The sequence below is a fragment of the Leuciscus leuciscus genome (genome assembly GCF_965113295.1).
Source record: "Leuciscus leuciscus genome assembly, chromosome: 15".
Taxonomy (NCBI): domain Eukaryota; kingdom Metazoa; phylum Chordata; class Actinopteri; order Cypriniformes; family Leuciscidae; genus Leuciscus; species Leuciscus leuciscus.
In genome coordinates this window covers 23200170-23224253 of record NC_138739.1, presented here as the reverse complement: position 1 = coordinate 23224253, position 24084 = coordinate 23200170, and the positions used below count along the sequence as shown (strand labels likewise).

Genomic DNA, 24084 nt, shown 5'->3' with positions numbered 1-24084 from the left:
CCCACCCTGTAGGTGCTCTTGCCGTTGAGGGTTTCGGGACTCATTTCGGCGTCTGGTGCCTGCTGACCTCTTGTCTTCCAGGTCATGTATCTGAACATTTGCCATGTAGCATGTGAGCTCTATGTTCAGCTCTCCGAATCTCCAGGGTGGGCTTTTCCCAGGAAATCGGAGCATTTTCCCATGCTTTTCTCGCAGGTTCATTGGTGTGTGGCCATTTTCTCGAGGTTGTTACTTCAAAACTGATTTTTCATACATTCACGTACAAGGACAAACTTTGAAACTTTAAATGCATGCATAAAATGTATGCATGCATAAAATAAAATAATTAAAATGTTTGTATTAAAAAAACGTATTTTAAATGTATATTGTATATTTCTTAAATCACATAATATAGAAATAATGTACCAATATTTCTGTTTTTCTTTAAAAAAAACTGGTGCTTGGCAATTTTTTAACAGAAGATAAACCGCAATTGTATTTATTTATTTTGCAAAACATTTTACGAAAGAAACTGCGACTGTTGCTTTGCACTGTTTCTTTCCTAGAAAGCACAATTGCTGTTTTACCTTGTAAAGCAACACTTAATCATATATATATGCATACATGCATGCATACATACATACATACATATATATATATATATATATATTTAATTTGTTTATTTTTTAGAATTAACATAAGCAGTGACATTTTTTTATACTGATTATATAACTTTTCTCATTAAGTTTTATGATGGTGAGCAATCAAAGAAGTAGAAGGTGTTCTAGATTAGACCGTTTTAAGCCACTCATGTTACACTCATTTCTGTTTGTGATCTTGTTACGGACACTTTGGTTTTAATTCGGTATCCTCGCTTTACCATGTCAAGATGTTCTAGGGCGTGAACGGAGCAACATGCCCTTATTCCACCTTGCAGGGGCAGTAATTTCCACATTGACGTATTCGACTGACCTGTTGACTTGTTAACGTAGTCACGCCTCTACTCAATATTCATTGACTAAAGATTCAAGGCGGCTTGTTTCTTTTATTGACACAGTTCTCCATGTTGGGTTGTTGTGGGCCACAAATGAGGTCGATGCCTCTTACAACATGCCTGAAAAATCTGATCTGATGAGCCGGTTGCTGTTTGTATCCATCCGGCTTTATCTGTCAATGATCTCATGCCATAATGTCTCTGTCAAACCATGCTAGTAATGCAGGGATCAGTAAGCGTTGAGTTGGGGCCCTTTCAGCACATATGAGAGGGTGGAAAGACAGCTTGTCTCCAGCATTTGTGGGGTTTAGAGAATCTTGGCAGCTCTGTTACGCTACCTGATGGGCTACATGTATTTTGAGGACTGTCATATGCCTTAAATGGGGTTCTTTTGACTTAATTATTAATCAGATCCCGATGCAAGGGTGAAATCAAAATGGAAGTTTTGAGGCTTTTTTTAAATTCCATGTCGATTAGCTTTGAGGCCAATCTCTACACTTTTTGTGCCTTTATTAGATAGAAGACAGAAGAGATTTTGACAGGAAAGCGTGGGGAACGGAATCGGCAAAAGGCCTCAAGCTGGGAATCGAGCTCGGGTCGCCCGAGGCGCAGTTGCGCTAAATGTTGGCGCACTATCTCTACACTTGAGTGGCTTATTGCTTTTATAAAATGGCGGCAACAGCAATATGTTAATTTTATAACCTCAATTTCATCAACTGTGCAACAAAGCAATTAGCTAAGAAGACTATATCTAGTTTGACTAAGATGTTTGTATTTGATAAACGCAGGCTTAATAAAATTATAGACATAAGCTGTGTCCCAATTCAGAGGATGCATCCTTCGAAGGCCGTGAGGTTCGGATCGAATGTTGTTAAATGGGACGATCTAGCCTACGGATGATTGTTTTTGTCACCTAGCAACTGTGACTGGTGTTGAGGTTGACCTCACCTTGTGTCACAAAACAATTTTTTCATTTGTAACTGTACAAGTATTCGTCCTGCGAATGTTTGGTACATGATCTTTATGTCTACACGACTAATACAGCGTTGACGCTTAACCACCAATAATTGCAATAAGCTCCACGTTTTTTTACTTTCGATAAAATGTGTCATCTTTCAAATTCTGTCCATTTTATCACAAAATGAAAATAAAAATGCCGTTTTGACGCTCTTTGATATGGCGTGACAGTATAGACGCCTCAGTTCAAACGGCAGCGCGTGAAGCGCGAGCAAACGCGATAATCTCTTCCTCCTCAATACCAGTGGCAGAATAAATATGAATAAACGTCTGACTGAAGGTATATTGAGACTGAAAGATACACTACAACCTACAGAAACGTATCATATCTCGTGCAATCGCTCAATTAGTGTTTTAACGGCGGAAAGACGTCAATAGAACAGCTTTTAAACAATATCCCACTTAGCATTACATTTACCTCAGTTATTCAATGTCCACAGTTTGTTATTTCGCTGGAGAACTCTTTCACTAAATATATGCACTATATTAGCCTATATATTCATTATATTTCACTTAACCAGTTAGTGATGTCTTGATTATTTAATGCATATGTTTAAATAAATCTGTCATGAAAATTACGGCCACTGTGTCAATTTTTTATTATATTGGAGTAAAGAGAGAATTTTATAATTAGATTTAGAAGTTAATGCAAAAACTGCCGTATGTGCAGTTTTGAGGTTTGCATTCAAACAGTGTTGATTATTATATCTAAAAAATAAATAGCAACTGAATTTGGGTTAATAGTTTGGGCTCTGTTGTTAACCTTTAATATTATAATGTACAAGTAAGGGCTCCCTATATAGTTTACAGCATTAGCAGAGACATTTTTGTTTATCCTCTAACTTTTCATTAGAATTGAATTCATTTAAAGAATTACCACTGTTTAATAAAAAAAAAGAAGCAATTTTATATTTAGTTTTCTTCTCCCTCCTGCTGTAGCGAACCTGTACCGAACCGTGACGAGGTACCGAGGTACGTACCGATAAACCGATTACCGAACCATCAGTTTTGTGTACCGGCATTACACCCTTTTAACTTTCAAGTGGTCATAACTATGTTGAAATACAGTAGCTGAATTATAAGTGGGTTAAATATATTGAAACTAAATGTAATTTTGAATGATGTTGTTTTTCTTCAGTGGTTAGCACTGCTAGGGCTGTTTTTAGAGGAAGTATTGTATAAAATCATTTAATGAGTGAAGACAAGCTCCTTTTTCTTCTGAGCTGCATATCTCGATGTGTGTGGCTATTCCCTCAATTACAGAGCCGTAAATATGAGCGATACTCATCTTTATTCTGCCAATAAACCTTTCAACAAGGTTAAGGGGGTGACATTAATTTGTTTTACTTTGCGGTAAATTAAATTAGTTTTTTTTCTCTCCCTTCTCACTGCAAGTAAATATTATCAGATAGTTGAGGGGGAAAAGATTCTGAAGCAATGCATGAAAACAAACTTTAATCTCCATGTTTTCATTTCAAAGAGAAGATGCAAGAAACCCTACATTTTATGTATGAATTATGAAATATATTGTCGCACTTGAATGATTTTGCAGTCTATAAGTTATTTTAATTAAAAGTTTAATTAAAAACACTTTAGTTTAGGGTCCAATTCTCACTATTAACTAACTATTATTTATGACTTTTTACTCAAACTCTTATTAATAGTTAGTAAGTTAGTTATTAAGTTTAGGTATTGGGTAGGATTAAGGGATTTAGAATATGGTCATGCAGAATAAGGCATTAATGTGCTTTATAAGTACTAATAAACAGCCAATATCATAGTAATATGGATGCTAATAAGCAACTAGTTAATAGTGAGAATTAGACCCTAAACTAAAGTGTTGCCAATAGTTTTTAGAAGGGATGCACGATATATCGGCCACCATATCGGTATCGCCCGATATGTTTATTTTTAATGTTATCGGACTGAAAAGAAAATTTGGCTGATATATTAAAGCCGATAAATAATGGATTATTTCCTTCAGCTGAGACACTTCAGATGCACACTGTTCACCAGGATGGTTTTGAATTGCTTGAAATATAAGAATCACTTCAAAAAAGTTTGGCTGTCATAGTCTACATAAAATTATAATGAGAACATCATAATTGTGTACTTGGGACATGGATTTAATGGTGAGACTTTTGTTTCGGCTAAAAAATGTATATCGCTGCATCACTAGTTTTTAGACTGTACATTTCTCAGTTCAACATAATTAGCAATGTTGCTAATATTATAACCTCAGTTGTAAGTGAAACAAAGCAAGTGTTTATAATATTTAGTTTGCTTAATGTGGGCTTAATATACATTTTTTTACTTAAGTCGACGTGAATTCAAAACTGATCCTTTATTACTTTCTTAAATGTTTTTTGTCTTATTGTGAAAAATTCATTGCTGCATGTTATTCTTAAAGACAAAGGTTTTGTCTTTTTGGAAAACTTGTGAAGTTTTTTTTTCCGGAAAAAAGGGTTGCAATTGAAGTCAAAATGAAACAATAACATCTCAGGTTTCGGAGACATTTAGCAAGTGGTTTAGGAGTGAATACTAATTGAGTGTTTTGTTTGATTCAGTTTTTTTTTTTCTTTTTTGGGTTTGATCTAGACTTTGAATGTTTAAAGGCTTCTTCAGAAGAGTCAAACTCAGATCCTGTCAAGTAACTTTACATTAAATGAACTGTCGTATTACGCTTTGCTCTGTTCTCAGCTTGAAATCTCATTGCCTTGAGCCTGACCGCATTAGGAGACACAGCTGAAGATGAAGAATTAGATCATACTCTAGCAGGAGGCCTTCCAAGTCTTTGTTGTTCTCGTAATCTCGTGTGGCAGCGTAGGTCTTTACTCCTTTAACTGGATTGAGTTTAGAGCCTTAATGTTGGATTGCTCCACCTCCTTTAATCTTTGTAGAGGTGTGTGATGAGAAAAATCAGAGGTTATGTGGTTTATTTTTAGCTGTATATATTCATTTCTCTGCCGCCAATGCCGTAGACCACGTTACAAAAGTGAACATTCCCGTCGCTGGGCCACGTTCCCAACCCGAGGCCAAAAGCACGGTTGTCTTTGTGAGTTTGTGTGCCCGAGCGCTGCTGTCAGACGGCACGTCGTCCCAGAGTTTTTCTCATTTAAGGGGAGGTGAGGGAGTTCACTGTCATCCACGGTTTTGTTTTTCCCCTCATACAACACGTATTTGCTGCCGTCCAGTCTGGATAACACACAGAAACAATGCCTGTCTATAATAATCCGGCCCTGCACAGTTTGTAAGTGTGAACACTCACAAACCCATTCACCTTTATCGCCTGCTTGTTTTCGTCCAATCCAGTTATGCATAACTAATGTTTGGTAGGGAAAACTTGATTGCTCAAGCTCAGATGTAGCGTTACGCTACAAGTTTTGGCCTATTTTCAATTGAGAAAAAGGGAGACTACAGTTTTAAAGTAAACATGGAATTGTAAGTTTGCAAAATACCATATTGGATTTTCTTAATTTATTGGTTTTGATCAATATTGGATTTTTAATTGTGCAATGTGCATGGTAATTTCCTCTCTTTTTACGTTTAGATGACCTTTTCCGCCGTCAAATGCTCATTTAAAGTTAAAATGTAAAAAAAAAATTATATATACTTTTTAATACTGTACTTTTTAATTATTAATATTAAAAATATTATTTTATTTAAAGTAATGATAAAACTTAGGAACATTTTTATTTTAAAACAATGTGTTGGAAATATCTGCGCTGAAAAAAGTTGCTGTAGAAACAAATTTTTGCTAGTAAAATTACTAGTAAATTTCACGAACAATTGCGTAGAAACGGCGAGTAACACATTGAATTAAACATGACATTTTGAAATATAAAAACTGAAATGGTGCTTTCTTGAAAAATGTTAATGTAACAGCTCATTAAAATATATGTATATTTTGCAACGACATCTCAAAAACAACTAAATTAGTTAATCCAGTCAGATGTGATGCACACATTTTGTTTTTGGAGGCTTTTATAGCTTTGCATCCAACCATTCATCTCTTGTTCGCAGCCATAATGCATCATTTAGACAGACACATTTTGACACGTTTTTTTAGTCTGTCTTTGTGTCAGATGCTTCAACGTGAGAGGAAAACTTCAGAAATGTGTCCAAACAGCGAGCCAAGCTCCGAGGCGACGGCTCATACTGCACTTGGCAGCTGACCAGGGCAAGAAATTAACCGTGGTTTACTACAGTGGCAAAGGAAACAGTGTATCTATTGTTAATGAAGTAAAGTACACTCGCCAAGCTTTATTTGTTTGCTTTGGTTAGTTCCTTTCTCCCTTTTCATGTGCTGTGTAACGTCTTGTTTTAAAGCCCAAAACTTTGAGTCGTCCTTCAAGTGCCCAACTGCCCGTGAGATATTTGAACAGGCTCACGTAGATGGCGGGATGCTTGGAGGATGGCGTCACTGCAGAAACACCAAAACTATCCATTTATTCATATTGTATCGCTGAGGTGTTACACGAATTGGGCTTTTATTGTGTAGCAAATGCTGCTGCTGTGTTGTCGAATAAATCCGAATATGAATTCTATGAAATGTTGGTTTTTGGGTCTGTTAGGTCCATTGAGCCGACAGTGAGTGATTTGTGGGTTGCTCCGAGTCTGCAGGTTCTGTACGTGTCCCACCTTGCTTGGGTTAAGGATATCCAGAATGGAAAAACCAACATGCTCACGTGTGTTTGAAAATATTTTAGAAAACTGTTTAGTGTCCAGGGAAGTCTAACGGAAAAACAAATAGTGGAAATATTAGTTGGGCTGCTTGACTCGGTGTAATGAATTGATATTTCATTGCCGTCTAATGCTGCAGGTACATGTTCAGAAATATTCATAAAGGCTTGAATATTGGACATTGTTTATGAAGGGGCATCTCTATGCTATGGAATCAAATGTTTGTAGTGGAGAGGTTCGTGCTTAAGGATTGTGCAGGATTTAAACGTTTCAGTTTATTTGGTTGTTTCTGTTTGATTCTGCTCGATTTGATTCTGTTTGTTTCTACTTGATATAGTTTCTTTTCTGTTCTTTTTGGTTCCAATAGAATCCTTGAAAATAATCAAAACACCTTCTGCTCTATTGGTTTCTGCGTGATTGTATTCAATTAGGTTCTGATTTGTTTTTGATTGATTTGTATTTGGTTCTTCTATAGCCAGTTCTATTTGTATTCATTGTTCGTTCATTTTTTATTTTACTCTATTCGGTTCTTTTTTTTCTCTTTTGGTATCTTTTAGATTATGTTCTATTAGTTTCTTTCAAATGAATCCAACTACTATATGGTTCTAACTGATACTATTCAGTCGGGTTCCATTTGGTTCTATTTGTTTTTTATTGATTTCTATTTGGTGCTTGCTAGTTCTTTTTGTGTTTGTTGAATTTTGTTCTGTTCTCTTCGATTTTATGTTTAGTCTGGATTTGTTTGTGTCTATTGGATTCTGTTCTTTTCAGTTCTTCTCTGTTCTTTAGTTTCTTTTTATTTTAATCTATTCAGTTCTATTTTGTTCTTTCGGTACCTTTTGGATTCTATTCTGTTAGTTTATTTGACAATAATCCAAATACTTAATGGTTCTATTTGGTTCTATCTGATTCTATTCAGCTGTGTTTTATTTGGTTCTAATTGTTTTTGATTGATTTCTATTTGGTGCTAGCCAGTTATTTTTGTGTTTGTTGAATTTTGTTCTGTTTGGTTCAGTTTGGTTAATTTCAGTTCTGTTTGTGTCAGTTGGATTCAGTTTTTTTCTTTTTCTTTTACTCTATTCTGTTCTTTTTGGTTCTTTCTGTTTCTGTATCTTTTGGACTCTGTTCTATTCAGTTTATTAGTTTCTTTACAGTTCTACGTTATTCTATTTAGTATGGTTACATTTGGTTCTATTTGTTTTTCATTGATTTCTATTTGGTGATTGCTCTTCTATTTTATTATGTTCATTCTCCATTTGTTTGTGTCTTGGATTCTGTTCTTTTCAGTTCTCCTCTGTTCTTTACTTTCTTTATTTCATTTTAATCCATTCAATTCTATTTGGTTCTTTCTGCTTCTGTTCTATTAGTTTCTTTGAAAATAATCCAAATTCTTTATGGTTCAATTCTGTTCTACCTGATTCTATTCAGTTAGGTTCAATTTGGGTCCATTTTAGTTTTGATTGATTTCTATTTGTTGCTAGCCCGTTCTTTTTGTGTTTGTTCTCTTTGGTTCTTCTGAGCTTTTCAGCTCTGGTTTTGTTTGTCCGTTGGATTCCGTTCTTTTCGGTTCTCCTCTGTTCTTTCGTTTATTTTTTATCTTAGTCTATTATGTTCTGTTTGGTTCCTTCTGGTTATGTTAGATTCTGTTTTGTTTGGTTCTGCTTGATTTAGGTTTGGTTAAATATTTTTTTTCCATTTCTGTTCAGTTCGGTTCTGTTCTGGTCTGTTTGATACTTTCCTATTATGTCCAGTTTGGTTTTTATTGAATGCTTTTCTGTTTAAACATTTAAATCTGTTTTTAAATCCGAGTCCTTGCTTTACCCATAATGATCACACACCACCCAAAACTGCTTCATGATGAGCCATAGAGTCTGACAGGGTCTGTGGGTTTCTGGGTAGACGTGGGCTTACCCAGCAGCAGTCAGTCTGAGCCGGTGGTCTCCAGAACAGACAAACAGCCCATTAAATTGACCTGTCTCTCGCTGCAGACGCTCGGCCGCTCCTCTCCCTGCGGTAACTGTGTGGACTGATTCCAGAGACGGCAGGGGAGGGGCGCACTGCAATGGCCATATTCATCTCGCACAGTCTCACCCAAAACACGCAGCGCCCATCAGCACTCTGAAGTGATCAATATTGGCTTTTGTCTCCTTGGTTCTATGCAGCTTTTCTTCCTTAGCTGCATCCCGCTCTCAAGATGCTGTGGAAGAAATCAACACGCGACGTTAGCAGCAAATGCTGATGAGATTGTGAGTTTCACATGGCATGGCGGTGAGGAGCTTAGTGTTTGACGTAGAAAAACATTGTAATAATCCTTTATACTCTCCTCCCAACTACACACACCACGTTGTGTCGCCACGCACAAGTCTTCAAGCATGTTCGGTAGCATTTGTCGTCATAAGGAATTAACATGCATTACTGCAAAAGGTAAAGCAAACATCGGGTTTTTTTTTTAAAACACACTTGTCTGTTAAATCATGACACGACGAAGTATAACAAAATGGCACAAAACACAATCATTCTAGGTGATCAGTTAGTCTGACAAAAAAAAAAAATCTAAAATTTGATGTTGAAAGGGGTGGATTTGCTACGAAAGACGCGACATTTAGCATGATGACAATAACGGTTAATAATACCCTATAAAATCCATTTTATTTTTCCCTTGTAATTTTAATGAATCAGTTTTTCTGGATTCTGTTTTAAGCTACATTTTATTTTAGCCGTCAAAAGCAATAAATGTCTGATTAATTGAAACCATGGAACTTCTGCAGTTAAACATCAATTTATTAAAAGTTTAACACAAATAATTAGTTTAGGGCTCTATAAAATTAGTTTTAAGTCTTTTTTCTGTTTTAGTCTTTCTGTTCTATTCCGTTTTAATGGAATAATTACATTTTAATAATCAAAAAGCATGTCAAATCAATCGAATTCTGAAAACTGAAAACAATCTGAAAATTTGTTGAAATTGTTACATTAATAGGGCCCTATGAAAAGTTTTAAAAAAATTCAGAAATGATGAATTTATGATTTAGATGATCAGTAATGGGTACTGCCCTACTTTTGATTTATTCATCCAAAATTTGCCAAATTTCACTAATGTTCCGTTACATTGTAAATTCTATTTTAATGACTGGATTCCGCAATTCCATCCGCATTTGCTTTATCACAGAAATCATAGGGCTATAAGTTATCTGAATGATAATATTTTAAGCTAGGCTAGCTTGATTTCACAGACCGGCCTAAATATTTGGAGTCTGACTGTAATTTTCATACATTTTATTGGTAAAGGCAACGGCTTGCATGCAGCTTCATGACAAGGGTTTAGTGTGCAGACACTGTAATGTAAAAATACGCAGATATTTATATTTCTGTTTTAAAATGTGCATGCTTGTGTTGCGTTCTTAGGCACAAGGGTTGCTATTGTGTAAATTGTCATTAACTTTTTTTCCTTTTTAATGGCAATGGGCGAAGCTACAATTTGAAGGAAATCTCGAGCATGTTTATTATTTTTGTTAGCACCTCAGTAATGCAAGAACTATGTACAATCGAACAATCGGTTGCAAACTTGAATTCGTGTTCATTCGTAAAATATGTTTCTGGCCTAACTGGTTGACTGTTAAAAATTCTCTGAGAAATGTAAAATCCTAGATCTAGACCTCATTGAACCGTTGTTCGCCTAAACTATTGCTCTTCCAAGGCGTGTTAGAAACGTGGCTTCCTCTTCTGGATTTGAAAGAAATAGCCAAATAGTCAAGATGCCAGATCCCATCTGGTTTTGGGGCAGTGTGCAATGAGGAACATACCTCTGCTGTCGGAAGCCGCGTCCCTGATGACCCGAGGGCCTCGTAGCTGCTTTTAGAAGCACTAGGAAATGTGTTCTAGTGTCTCTTCAGCGTTAATGGGGGCAGAAGCCTTTCAGAGAGAGCGTAATTACCCCACAGCTATTGATATTTGATGCACTCACTGTTTCACAATAAATTTTGCTCAAAAAAGCATGTTGCTACAAATTGCATTTTGAACAGAATCCACGTTCTTGTTTGTCATGTGCAACTTGGCTTCCTGACAGATAAATTCTTTGGCTTTTTAGGCCTAGACTGATTTTTTCCTGTTTAGGCTAAAAGCATTTTCTGCTGGCCAAAAGCTAGCCTAAATAAAAGCCATTCGTTCCATTGCTCCTACTTGGGACATGATTGCATGATGCAGAAAATTATGATGTTCTCGGAACACCTTTTTGCTATTTTAGTGGACGTTTTGCTATTTTGTTGGAAATTGGGAATTTAATTGGTTTTTAATTTGTTGTGTAATTCAGAGAGATTAGTCAGTCAGAGTTTTGCACAAACTAACAGACCATTCTCTGAAATAGCTTATGTAAACTAAACAATGTTTGGAAATAGAAGCATTGCATTGTGGGAAGCAGAACCTCAGCACCTCTTTTAAAGCTGTTGCTTCATTTTGTCTTAATGCGTGAATCTCGAGAAATAGGTCTCAAATTTCACCCCAAAAAAGAAATTTGTAATATTAATATATTATTATATTATATAAGTAATTATTATATTTTGCTAGAAAATTAAACCTGTTTAGGATTTTTTCCCCCCGCATTTTCAAGACACCATCTATCCTATTGTTAATCCCCCAAAAATTGGTAACACTTTATTTTAAAGTGACGTAGTTACACGTTACTACATGTACATGTATAACAGGAGATTATTCATAATTACAAGTAACTAACACTAAACCAAACCTTAACCCTACAGTAAATGTAACTCTACAGTAAGTACATGTAGTTAATTAATATTACTCTGTACTTATTTTAGTAAGTACAATATAACTGCGTCACCTTAAAATGAAGTGAAACGAAACATTTCTTTGCTATAAAGTTAAGCTTTATAGCTAAAATGATCTGAATAAACTGATGAATAAACAGTATAAGGTACGGCTATTAAATAGCAGTCCCCAAAATAGTTTTTGTTAATGCAATAAAGTTATTAAGTTGGTATGCGCTATCAGTTATTTAAAAATATACAAAATTACATGGTGAAAATAAAGTACATTTTGGAGTTAATACACAATACTAACATGATACTCTTAATGAATTGAATAAACATGCCTGCATGCATGCTAACACACGACAAAGCAGTTGTGTAATTTATTGGTACTACGACATTGCATGCTCGTAATATCCATCGCGGCTTATAAATATTGAAGTGATATACAGTGTGTGCCTCAGCATTTGCACATGCAATTGAAGAGTGCGCACTATGAGCACAGTATAACATCTGACAGGACAGTAAAGTTCGTATTTCTGAGGTGAGAGACTTTTATTTTGTTACAAGTTACGAAAATAACGTTAGAATAATGACACTGGCATATAGCCTGACAACAGCTCAGCTGACCGCACACACTGAATCAGGACAACACGTTTTCCTCAGGCAAACTTTACTTAAAATGCGTCTGACAGAAGAATCAACAGCTTTCACTCACGTCTTTCATAATAAAAGTCTCGCATCAGAAAAACATAGAATTATGTTTACTGTTGTTTCTTTGACTGCACGCTCCACGACCCACTCTAAACGGTTCTGCGACCCACTCCTTACTTTTACTGAAATCGCTTTTGAATGTGCGCTCGCTTTTTACTTTCGAAGTGAAGATGCAATGCATTAGCTGAAGCAATGGCTTCTCTGAGCGTCCATGATCTTCCTGACATGTGGTGTAAAAGCAATCATGCTCCAATTTCCAAGCGCTAGTCACTATTGCTAGAAGCATATTAAATTCTCTATTGGGAATGTGATGCTAAAAATAAGGAAGCATCTCATTATGTAAACAGTGGGATATTGTAGCTAAGGCATTGATGGTCATTACTGAGAGCTTGTGTATTGCGATCGTCACATTTATCCATGACTACTACATTTTCTTGTTGAATAAAGCCAAAGTGCAAAGGTTTTGCTGCTCACTTTGAGTGTGAAATTGAATCCTCGAGTGGGTGTTGAAGGTTGAAGCCTCTCGATTGCCTTGCAAGATTCCTCCCCCGAGCCTCATTTCCAGCCCTGTTATGGAAGTCACATTTCCAGTGGCATTGTCTGGGTGTGTGTTTGTGTTCACATAAGAGGCTATTGGCACATCTATTCATGCGTGTGATCGCTAACCGTCCTGCTCGCCTTACGTCATGGATAGCGAGGCTCATGTTACAGCTTAAGTGTCCCCCTTTTATTCGGCCTGATGTGTGCCGACAAAAAAAAAAAAAAAAATGTTTTTAACCTGCAGTTCCCCTTCGATGGGCCCCTCGTCTCTGGTGTGGCCCTCGGCCCTTATGTAAACTCACAAACGGCCCTGCTCTAGTGTCTCGGAAGCTGTTTGTAGTTGGCCCAGATCTATTGAGAAGATTTTGGAAAGATGACCTGATTCAACCAAAAAAAGCTTCGCAGAATGAATCATACTTCAGATGTGCAGTTTTAAAACAGTTCCTGGATACCGATTGGCCAGTGTTATTTTAGTGTCATTAAGATAGTTCATAGTTTTTATTTATATTTTAAATGAGTTTTATTTTTACATTTCCTGTTTTCATTTTACTTACATTTTTAGTATTATTATTATTTTTTTAAATCTCTATATACCCTTTTATTTTTTTATTTTGTTTATTTTAGTACATAAAGGTAGTGTAGTGTACTGGTTATAGCTGGGGGGTTTTTTTTCAAGCAGTGAATTATTTTTTTTATGTTTTTTTTAAAAAGAAATATGTTTTATTCTTACTTTTTTTTCGCTCGTTGTTTTAGTTTATGAAGTTAATACACTGTACTGGCTATAGCTGAAATATTTTTTTTATTTTAAGCAACAAATTAATTTTATTTATGCTTTAGTTCTAGTATGGATAGCTATAATAACCCTGCTAATGGTCAATACAACAATCCAAAGTACTGCTAAAATACACAAATATGGATCACTCGTTTTATAGTCGTTGCAATGGTCGGGTACTATTTCTTCGGAATAGTGTTAGTATATTATTATGATTAATATTTTGTTTTAAATTATTTTATTTATATTTAAATCTATTTAAATTAGTTTAGCTAATTCTGGATTTATAAATTTTTTTGTTAGCTTGTTGCTCTTGTTTTATTATTTTAGGGTTGCCAAAGTTAATGCAAAAACTGTTACGTCATGCGTTTAACACGACAAGTGGCGTTTTTATGTTTAATGCTGGTATTTTTTAAAAGTTCTATTATATACTGTACCATATACACCTATTACCAAAAATTCTGGTTCATTTGTGGGCAATTTTAGTTATTTTTAGTTTCAGATTTTCTCAAATAAGTTTTCTATTTTATTTATTTAGTTTTTATTTTAGTTTTTTTTGTTTTTGTTTGCAGTATTTGTGTCCTTAATGTTTTAATCGTGCAGTAAGAATTTCATAAAACCAGTAAGGCATTTGAGTCTGTGCTATTTTGTGAATATATTCCCAACTGTAGCACGACCTCTCAAACATCATTGTTTAAAAAAAGGTCGCCTGGTCTATTTTCTGCAGTTCGGCAGCGCCGGTTGACCCTCATAGCTGCAGTCAGGTGCTGTTTAGATGCTGTGCAACTCGTCTGCGTGCGTTTGAACGCAAAGCTGTTACTTTCACAGTTGTCTGCGCCCTGGTTGATGGGTTTCATGATAAGCTCCAGCGTTGTGTTTCAGAAGCCGGATTGCCACCTCAACGCTGCCTGTTGTTTATCTGTAGATCTTTCTAGATATTCATGCACTAGTTGTTGCTTGCTTTCTATGACTGTACTGTAGTTGAAGTATTTTAGCAGTTGACCTGTATACTGCACATCTTATATTTCATTTACGACAGCAATTAAGTTTTGCTCAACTGTTTTGCTGTTCGGAGTTGTTGTCGATTAGCTCCATCTGTTTCATCGCTTAAATGGAGTTTGTCATTATTTCGTCGCACATTACCCAGTAAGCATTACCAGACCAGCTGCAGCTTCTTTTCGACATCTAAAAAGTCCCCCTGTTCATTCCCAGAGCATGGCGTAAACAGGGAGCAACTTAAAACCTGACGTCACTCCGGTGATACCTATAAATCAGGGTCCTAAATGACGGCTAGGTGTCCGCTTTCAGTCAGGCTGAGGCAGGATGCTTCCCTCTCTCCATGTGGATGAAGAGCAGTTTAAGTTGTTTAGCGAACAAGAAAAGGGGAAGTTTGGAAAGTGTGTGAACAGACAAGCGCACGAGGTCTCATGCTATTACACAAACAAGCTCCATATCTGTTTACAGCCGACCTTGGAAATGTTGACCAACACAATAAAATGTAACCTTGTCCTCATTCAGATCTAAGCGCTTCCAGGGCTCCAGACTAACATTTGATACCCCTTTTCCACCAACAAGAACCGGGTGCTGGTTCAGAGCTAGAGCTATTGCCAGTTCGGAGTTGGTTCGACTGACGAGCTTACTTAGAACCGGTTTGCGTTTCCACCGGCCAGAGAGCCACAACAGAGCTATATCTTACGTCACTGCATACGTATCATGTTGCCCAGCAACGCTAGTCCGGCAGCGCCAAACACAAACACACCAGACTTGTTCGAGATGCATCGGCTTCTCGCAGAACGATCAGCACATGAAATCAAAGCACTGCGAAAGCGATCAAAAAGCACAAGGAGTCTTATGATCTCCAAACACTCCCGCAGCTCTGATCGGTCCACGCTGCTCCGATGCATCTCGAACAAGGCATCAACAATAATAGACGTTGCGTTACTATGGATGCTCATGGGTTTGCGAAAATAAATCGGCATCCAAACACGGCGAATCCAACGCGTTCGTGCATCTTGCCGTAACTTACATAGACGGATATTATAATCGAGCTGCTATTAGCTCGACTAGCTGCTATTTAAAAATGGCGGTCACAAGTTTCTCTTCAGTCTTGTTGGCCACGGTAACCCCGCCCCCAGCCCCTGACGCAAGCGGTTCTTTCTTGGCTCCGTTCTAGACCCTGCAATGATTTGGTGCTACTTAAGAACCACTTTTACTGGTTCGGAGCTGGTGCTTTGGCGGTGGAAAAACAAAGAACCGATTTGAAACTAGGCTCTGGCTCCGAACCAGCACCAGTTCTGCCTTGGTGGAAAAGGGGTATGAGAGCAGCACTAAGTTGAGTTCTACACATGGTGGTGCCAGCACAGGGCTCCAGACTAACTTTTCCACTGGTTGCACTGGTGCTACCAACTTTCTCAGTTGGTCGCACCAGCATATGATTTGGTCGCACCTTTTTTTTTCTTCTTTTTTTTGCTATATGCCATGGGATTAATCAATGCATGCTGATGAATAGTGGTCTTATAATCTGCATACCCTAGTTTTGCACTGATGTAAAAAGACTGACAGTGACACAAGACCTCATGTTAGCAAAATGTTTTAATCTTTTAACTATCAAATAAAAAAACTCTCAAAAAAACGATTAAAAAAGTAACATTGTAGCCGGAGCTACTTCTCTCCGTTAATGTCTATGGCGAGTCACGCAGGCACTGGGCAACTCCGCAGCCGAGCCGACCCCGGGATAAAATAGTCCGAATATAAACACTTATTATAGGCGTACCGTAGTGATTCAGGATAAGTCAAAAACACGGTTTGGAAAATGGATTCATGATGTACTCGTTCATTTTGAACATAAGTTACGGACTGCAGCAGCTGCTGATACAACGGCGTTCTGTTGCGCATGTGTGAATTTAACGGAGTAGTACATGACCATGCACTCGCACAAATGCGACCACATAAAATTTTAACTCGCAAATTCTCAAAAAATGGTCGCAGTCTGGAACCCTGCAGCACTTGATTTGTTAGCGCTTTATTGGGATTTTTAATCATAAAGGTATTTTGATAAATTGTTTTGCATTAATTAAGTGCAGTTATTAATAATATTATGTTTATTTCTTGGAAATGCACATTTGACAGTAAAGCATTGAGCTTGAGTTAAAGGTGCAGTATGTAAGTGACAACTAGTGGTCGAAATGGGTACTGCAGTTCAATTCAAAATATCAGAGATTGTTGTTTCTCCCGCCACCTGCTCTTCTGACTGGACGGCGCTCACACTGGTTGCCAGTTTGAGCACGCGCAACAGGAACGAGCGCAATTTATGCAAAATTAAAATGGCCAAATTGGCAACGTGTAGTATCACAGACCAAAACAATAACAACATTCCAGCCTAGAAACGCACATTTCAAAGTAAAATAACTGGCTGTAGAAGTGTTTTTCAGAGAAACGAGTATGTGAACTTTCCTCAATGCAATCATAATATGGTATTTTTATGTTTTAGTAGAGTGAAAGTGTTACATACAGCACCTTTAAGATGAAGATAAAATGAACTTTTATTAACATCAGTTACCTAGAAAAAAACTAGATTTAAAAAAAAATATGGTACTCTTTTAAACAAGTTTGCAAGCAAGTGTTAGTTTTTCTACATTTTGAAATTTTAAGTTTTACAGATGGGGACAATCTATGAAGGATGAACAAATGTTTGTTTTTTTGTCATCACATTAAAAATAACATTTAAATTTGATCATATTATTTAGAGCTTTAAAGGGCTGGATAAAGTGTGAAGCACTTGAAAGCCCTTGAAAAGTGCTTGAATTTCACTCTCAAAAGGTCGTACGAATCCTGCAATGAATAATCTAAAAACATTCGACTATTTCTGTCACAATACCATGGTTACAGTTAGAGTTAGTAAATTAAATCCATGGTGAATGTTGCTGATTTGTGGATTGGAAAGCCTTCTATAACTTGTTCGTTTGTGGGACAATGCTTCTCCTGGTCTGTCCATGTTAGCGCTGTTTGATCTGAATATATATATGGTTTATAACAGAGAATTCTGTGCCAAGTTTGAATGCTTCTTCTCACTAGATCTTGCAGCGATGTTATTAATACTGTGGCGAATTCAAACGCTTTCTCACTGGATCCCCAGCGCTGTTTAGTAACTGTCACGTGACCAAAGAGCTAATAAATGGTAGCTCTAACAAGAAACAAGGTTTCGTTTTTCGTTTGTTCTTTCTCATATTCTCATATTCAACAGAAACGGCAGGAAAAAAGGTTGCAAAGTCTGGAGCCCTGGCTTTAGTGCAACAGAGATTAAATTAGGCTACAATTTAGTGAGTTTTGTTACTTTTTATTGCATGATTTTTGTGTAAAACTATTCCGGTTGTTGTAGTAAAAAAAAAAAAAAAATTGTTTTAATGTCCCACATTTTGCATGCAATTTGTGGGGGCTATAAAACAATTGAATGCCACTTTCCACGATAAAGCTTCAATTTGGCTAAACTTTTGTTTAAAAAAAATATTGTTTGTTGTAGTAAAAAGTTTTAAATATTTAAATAATGAAATTTTTCCACATTTTGCATGTAACCCTGTTACCGCAAGTTACCGCATTCAAATTGTGACATTTTCTACCGCATATGAAGACGTAAAAATATTCGCATTTTCAAAAATTGTACCAAACTTTAGGGGTGACAATTCGTTAAGCTGAGCAACTCAAAAGAGAAAGTGGTTAAATATTCTTTCTTTAATTTGTGGAAAATTTGAGCTAAGTTCTTCTTAAATTTTAACTCAAGTTCTAGTTAAAAAAAACAAATCTGTTTAATGTAATGTTAATTGCTAGACAATAATAACAATCAGCAGTTTAAATTAATTGAATATAAAACACAGTCATGTAAATATGTGGTTGAACACAAACTTTCATTTATCATTACATCATCATACACCATCATCAGATTTTGTGGGAAATGTAGAATATTTCAACAAATTTGTGTGTGGAATAGTCCCCCCCCCCCCCCCCCCCCCCCAAAAGACTATTCCTCTGAGGTAAACAGGCTGAAGTGCATTTTTGTCTGGCAAGTGCTCTCTGTTTGTGCATGCTGGGACTTGTTGCTATGGAGAGATGTTGCCATTTTATGATGTTTGCTCAATTATCTTTAGGGACCTGATGTAACAATTTCTCGTATGTGTGTGAAGTCTTGCTGCAGTAATATTAGAGTTTGGATGAGGAACTTGTGTCAGGATCTTCTCTTCGGTTTTCCTAATGTACTAATGTTGCTTTACTGACCTTACAAGATCAGTGTTTCTGTGTCAGTCTGAAACGCAGTCAGTTTTATCTAGTGAGTTATTTTAGGGAAATCAGGTTTGCACAATTGCTCGTTGATCTCATGAAAATATATTCAAACACATAAAGAGGCCATATAATACCTCATACTCTAACATAGGAATTATTTCAATTTCAATGATATTTTTAGGCCTATTTTTAGGATTGTTTTCATGAAAATTAAGCACATTTTCCACGCCAATTCTCATTACCTCAATGTGAATGATTCTCATCTTGCTATAATGCAAAACAACTTGTATATTGTATAAACATTTAAATATTGTTGACATAATGGTACTATTTGTTTTACTGTTTATAATATATATTATTTTCAACTTCAAACAAACCATTTTATTATTGTAAGTTGTACCGTGTGGCAAGGGTGTAACTTTGGTTTGAAAAATGGGGGGGACACAAAATGGTGGAATTTTTTTCCGATTTGAATCCCATTTCCTGCATTTACATACATTTAGGGACAATGGTGATACAAAATCTAGGAAAAAATTAAGTTGATTATAATGATAAATTCTGCCAAAAATAATAGTAGGTTACTAAACTATGTATAACAAAAATATGTCTGTCTTTTTTATTGTTTAATAGGGGCCGATTGCCAAGACTTGAGAGAATCATTTTATAAAGTCAAAAACGTTCACCATTAATGTTTTGTGTGTAAATAAAATTGAAATAACGTGAGACCCCAATTTCCACTGTAATGTAAAAACAACATTAAGACAACATTAAAAATAGTTTAATAGCATCTTTTTATGAATGAATGCCTCGAATGTCTCGATGAAAATGATTTTTCCCCCCAAATTTTAAACATTTATTAGGCTTCAAAAATATAACAACTTTTATTTTCAGTGAATCCTCACATAAACCCATAATAAATGTCATATTTACCAGTGCCTTTCCTGTCTAACAGGTGCAAAATATTCAGAAATTGAATAAGGTTATCAAATAGTCTGCACTGCATAAATTATAAATGAAATATAGATTAATCCTTATCAAAGCTACAAACGTTCTTAAGTCAAGATCAGTGAGTAATTTGCTCTGTTCCCTTTGTTCTTTGGTTAACTTTACTGACAGACAGAATTAGTGGCTGCTGTCACTTTAAGATCTCAAGCGTTTAATTTTCTCATTTATTCTTGACTTTCATTTAAGATTTTATTTAACTCATTTAAGACCGTTCTTGTGAGGATACTCGACAAAATGGACATTTTGACATAAGTGTGTGTGTTATTGTTCGTTCAACCGCGAAAGAGAACTGGATTCTGGCGCAATACCTGCTCATCAGAACTTTCAGTGAGCTTTTGTTTTTTAGAGTGTGGACGAGACGTTCCTGGACGCGCGCGCCGGCGCAGGCTCTCTGTGTCCTGCTCCTCCGACGCGATGACGGCGTGCGATTAACAAAAAAATCATAACAAACGAATTTGAAAGTGGGGGGGGGACACAAACGGGATTTTGAAAAGTGGGTGGGACATGTCCCCCCGTCCCCATAGGAAATTACGCCCGTGCCGTGTGGTAAAAAGAATAAAAAAAAAATTAAAACTCTTTCTTTATGCGAAATGTAATTTGTTAATTTTTTGTTTTTGTTTTCTTTTTGGAGTATAGTATGACTTGGAGATGGTTTTTTTTATGTTGGTGAAATTCACCTCAAAAGTTAGCATTTTCTATTTATGCTTCACTCTGAAGGAAGCACCTGAATCTTTAAAAGTTTGCGTTTTGCTTGCTGTATTTGTCATATGTGGATCCTCAAAAGCAAGTTTGTGCAGGTTTATTTGGGTTTTATCCATATTAGGCTGACACATCATGATAAAATGAGGTAAAACTGACATTTCAGGCTGTGATGTGAAACCCATTAACCTGCAGAAAGATAGAGAAACAACAGAGTCGGTTGAGATCAGCCGAGTCTCAGACTTTGACACCTGCTCACACCACAAATCACATGCTCTCTTTGTCTCCTCAAGAAAAACGGTTGTCAAAAAAAGCCCTTTGTTTTCCAGCGATGAGATTTCGCCGTTGAGAATTCATCGTAATCTCTGAATTGCATGTTCCACATCTTTCTTTTGAATGATTTAGTCTTGTAGTGTCTTAAAATGGGTGTTTCTAGTACACTAAATGAATAGGCCGCAGTGAATATTTGGTGATGATTTCCAACACGAAACGAGGAAACCCCCCACCCGTTGAAAAAGGCCTGTGAGAATTCTTTTGATGGTGAATCAATGGAGCAGCTCTGAAAGGAATTCTGCTTGATGTTATCCATTAGCAGATGCTCTCTTGTCGAGAATCGCTTTGCTAATGAATTCTCTCTGCCTCGTCTCAGCGTGTGCGGGTTTGGATTATGAATGGACTAAGAAAAGCAGCCGCTCGGAGACACGCTTTATGCATTATTCAGTGTTGATAATCTTTCATGCTCTTGTTAGGATGGCCTTCATCTGCGCTTTTACGCGAACATGAAATTGTGGCGGGCGGTTAATTGTCATACAAAAAAATTTAATTTACAATTTACTTGTCTCTTTTTTTTTTCAGCTTAATACACATCAATCTTACCAATTTACTCATGAATTCTAAATCATGCAAAATTTTAATAAAGAGTAAGATGATGCTGCAGATGTATTTTGCAGTATTTCTAAAATGTGTTTAATATTTAGATTTTGTTATTGGTATTAATATAGATAACAATAATGATATTCATAATAATGTGTTTTACTTTTTTTAATTAATGCATTAAATTTATGCAATTCCGTAAATAATTATTGTGTTGATTAAACATTGCTTTTATTAAGTTTATCATTTTTATGTTTTTCAATTAATTATTTACTAAACTATTTTGTTAAAAAACTTTAAAAATTAATCAAATGCTTTTCTTTTTTGCCCATTTTGATTAATATTATTGCAATATAGACAGTTAATTTTTGTTATGTTTATACATTTACATTTTTACCTGCATTAATTTAGCAGACGTACTAATAACACAAAGTTTCAGACAAATATAACTTTTCCTTATTGATTTGGTGGTACTTTTGATCCGCACTATAGGTCCCAAGTTAATTTTTTTGTGTGACATTTTTATGGTTAAACCTACGAGCCCTTATTTCATGCAAGCAAAGACCCTATGAGTTTCTATTTGTTGATGTTTTACTTATAGCTCTTATAGATATTTTTCATTAGCTTTGTATGCCAAAGGCTCATTTAAAGGATCCCTTTGACATGTCCTAAACTTCTTGTTTTAAAAGGAACCTATTACACCATTTTTCAAAGTCTTGATTTTGTTTTTGGGCTCTACTAGCATAGGTTTTCATGCTTGAATGTTCAAAAAACGAATTATCACATATTTGACACTGTTGCATCACCTCTCTTCCCAGTCTGTCAGTTACGTTCTGTCTCTATGAAGCCCCTCCTTCTGAAAACCTCAGTGTGCTCTGATTGGTCGCCTGGACCAGAGTGTTGTGATTGGTCAAGCGCTTCGAGCATGTTTGGAAAATGTCACGCCCCTAACCACGAGTTTCAATACACTCCTAACTCAACTCAATCAGGCCCCGCCCCTTTGTTTTGCATATGTGGGAATTGGGCGGGATTATTTAAATGAGGACATTTGTGACGTGTACATTCATTGTACAAGACTACAATTGAGGCGTTTCAGGGAGTTCAGAAACTGTGCACTTATAGAGAATAACTCTCTGATGAGTGACTTTGTGCTTTGTAACTTTGCAGACTATTTTTATGCTCAAACTGCAACATTACACACTAAAGAATGTTGAAAATGTAATCATAAGACTGCTTTAATAGAAACTACATCAACACTGGACTCTACAAGTGACTTTGTTTTTAAAATGCACAGTGAATCACAGTTGTCTCTAATTGTGGCAATATAAAAATTGCAACAGAAATGACGTATAATGTTGGCATTTCGCCAATTGCGTCCAAATAAACACTTTCACATGCTAATAACTTTTGTATTTTCTGTTGTTGCAGTTTGCCCCAGCACGGACATCCGCAACAACGCGACCAACCTTCGCGTTCTCGAGAACTGCACGGTGATCGAGGGCCACCTGAAGATCCTGCTCATGTTCAAGACCAGACCGGAGGACTTCCGGGGCTTGAGTTTTCCAAAGCTGGTCGTGGTTACAGACTTCCTGCTCCTCTTCCGCGTCTACGGCCTGGAGAGTCTCGGCGACCTCTTCCCGAACCTCACCGTCATTCGCGGCAACAACCTCTTCTTCAACTATGCCCTGGTCATGTTCGAAATGATCCAGCTGAAGGAAATCGGCCTCCACAGCTTGACCAACATCACGCGCGGGGCGGTACGCATCGAGAAGAACCCCGACCTCTGTTATTTGTCCACTCTCGACTGGTCCAAGATCTCGGACTCGATGGAGGACAACTTCATCGTGGCAAACAAGGATGACCGGGAGTGCGGAGACATTTGCCCAGGTACCATCAAGGGAATGATAACCTGCAAACAGACCACCATCAATGGGAATTTCGGCGAGCGTTGCTGGAACCAAAACCATTGCCAGAGAAGTAAGTTGTCTCTCACTGCATCTTTTTTTAGCATTACATTGTCCACAATTGATATTTACCCTAAAAAGGAGTCATTTGTGCAACATTTCTTTGGAAACAATATACGTTTTTGCTTAAAATGAACCAGAAGTCTATGTTGGGCTCTTGGAATCACCATAGATGCTTTTACTTGGTCTTTCCAGTTACTGAAACTTGAAATCGTCACTTGTGGACTGATGTAATTAGTGCTGAAATATGTTATGTAAGTTGTATGCCTGCTCTCCGAGGTCATAGGAGCTTTATGATATTTCGAATATCCACAATATATCTGCGATGGTTTTGCTGGCGATTATAAATTTAAGCAACAATTGTGAATGTTCCAGTTGTTTTGTGCTTTTTATTTAGCCTACAATGGCTGTTTGGTAGAAAATAATGTTCCTTTGGTAATTTTTTTATTTTTTAAGCCATTTTAGATTCACAGCAAGTATATATTAAGACATATGTTGTCTGAAAAATATGCTGGAGGAAAAATTAGGGCTGTGCATTGACACTAATTTTATGATTCGATTCACAAACTAGTGATTCAATTCGATTTGATATTGATTAATTGGGGCCTATCAGGTACAGTACATGGCAAATTTCCGCAAGGAAAAAAATATAACTAATGCTGTAAACTATACAGGCAACCCCAGTTATAGTACATTACTATAATATTAAAGGTTTTAACTGATTTGTAGGCTACTTACAACTAAATGACACATAAGAAGGTTTTAAAATAATTATACATTAGTAATTAACTTTTTTAAATATAAACATTT

The 24084-nt window shown here is 36.4% G+C and overlaps 1 protein-coding gene and 1 long non-coding RNA gene across 2 annotated transcripts in view; one reads left to right on the top strand and one right to left on the bottom strand.

Moving 5' to 3' along the window:
- The window catches only part of insrb (insulin receptor b), a 76499-nt gene that overhangs the window by 3126 nt on the left and 49289 nt on the right, over window positions 1-24084 (top strand). The window contains exon 2 of the mRNA XM_082137732.1: window positions 22739-23287. Within this exon, the coding sequence (XP_081993858.1) occupies window positions 22739-23287 (549 nt within the window). The remainder of the gene's footprint in view (window positions 1-22738; window positions 23288-24084) is intronic.
- LOC309475070 lies at window positions 10310-13304 on the bottom strand. Its single transcript, XR_014197498.1, has 2 exons — window positions 11833-13304; window positions 10310-11777 (listed from the first exon to the last, which is right to left on the bottom strand). It is a non-coding gene; the product is annotated as an uncharacterized lncRNA (long non-coding RNA).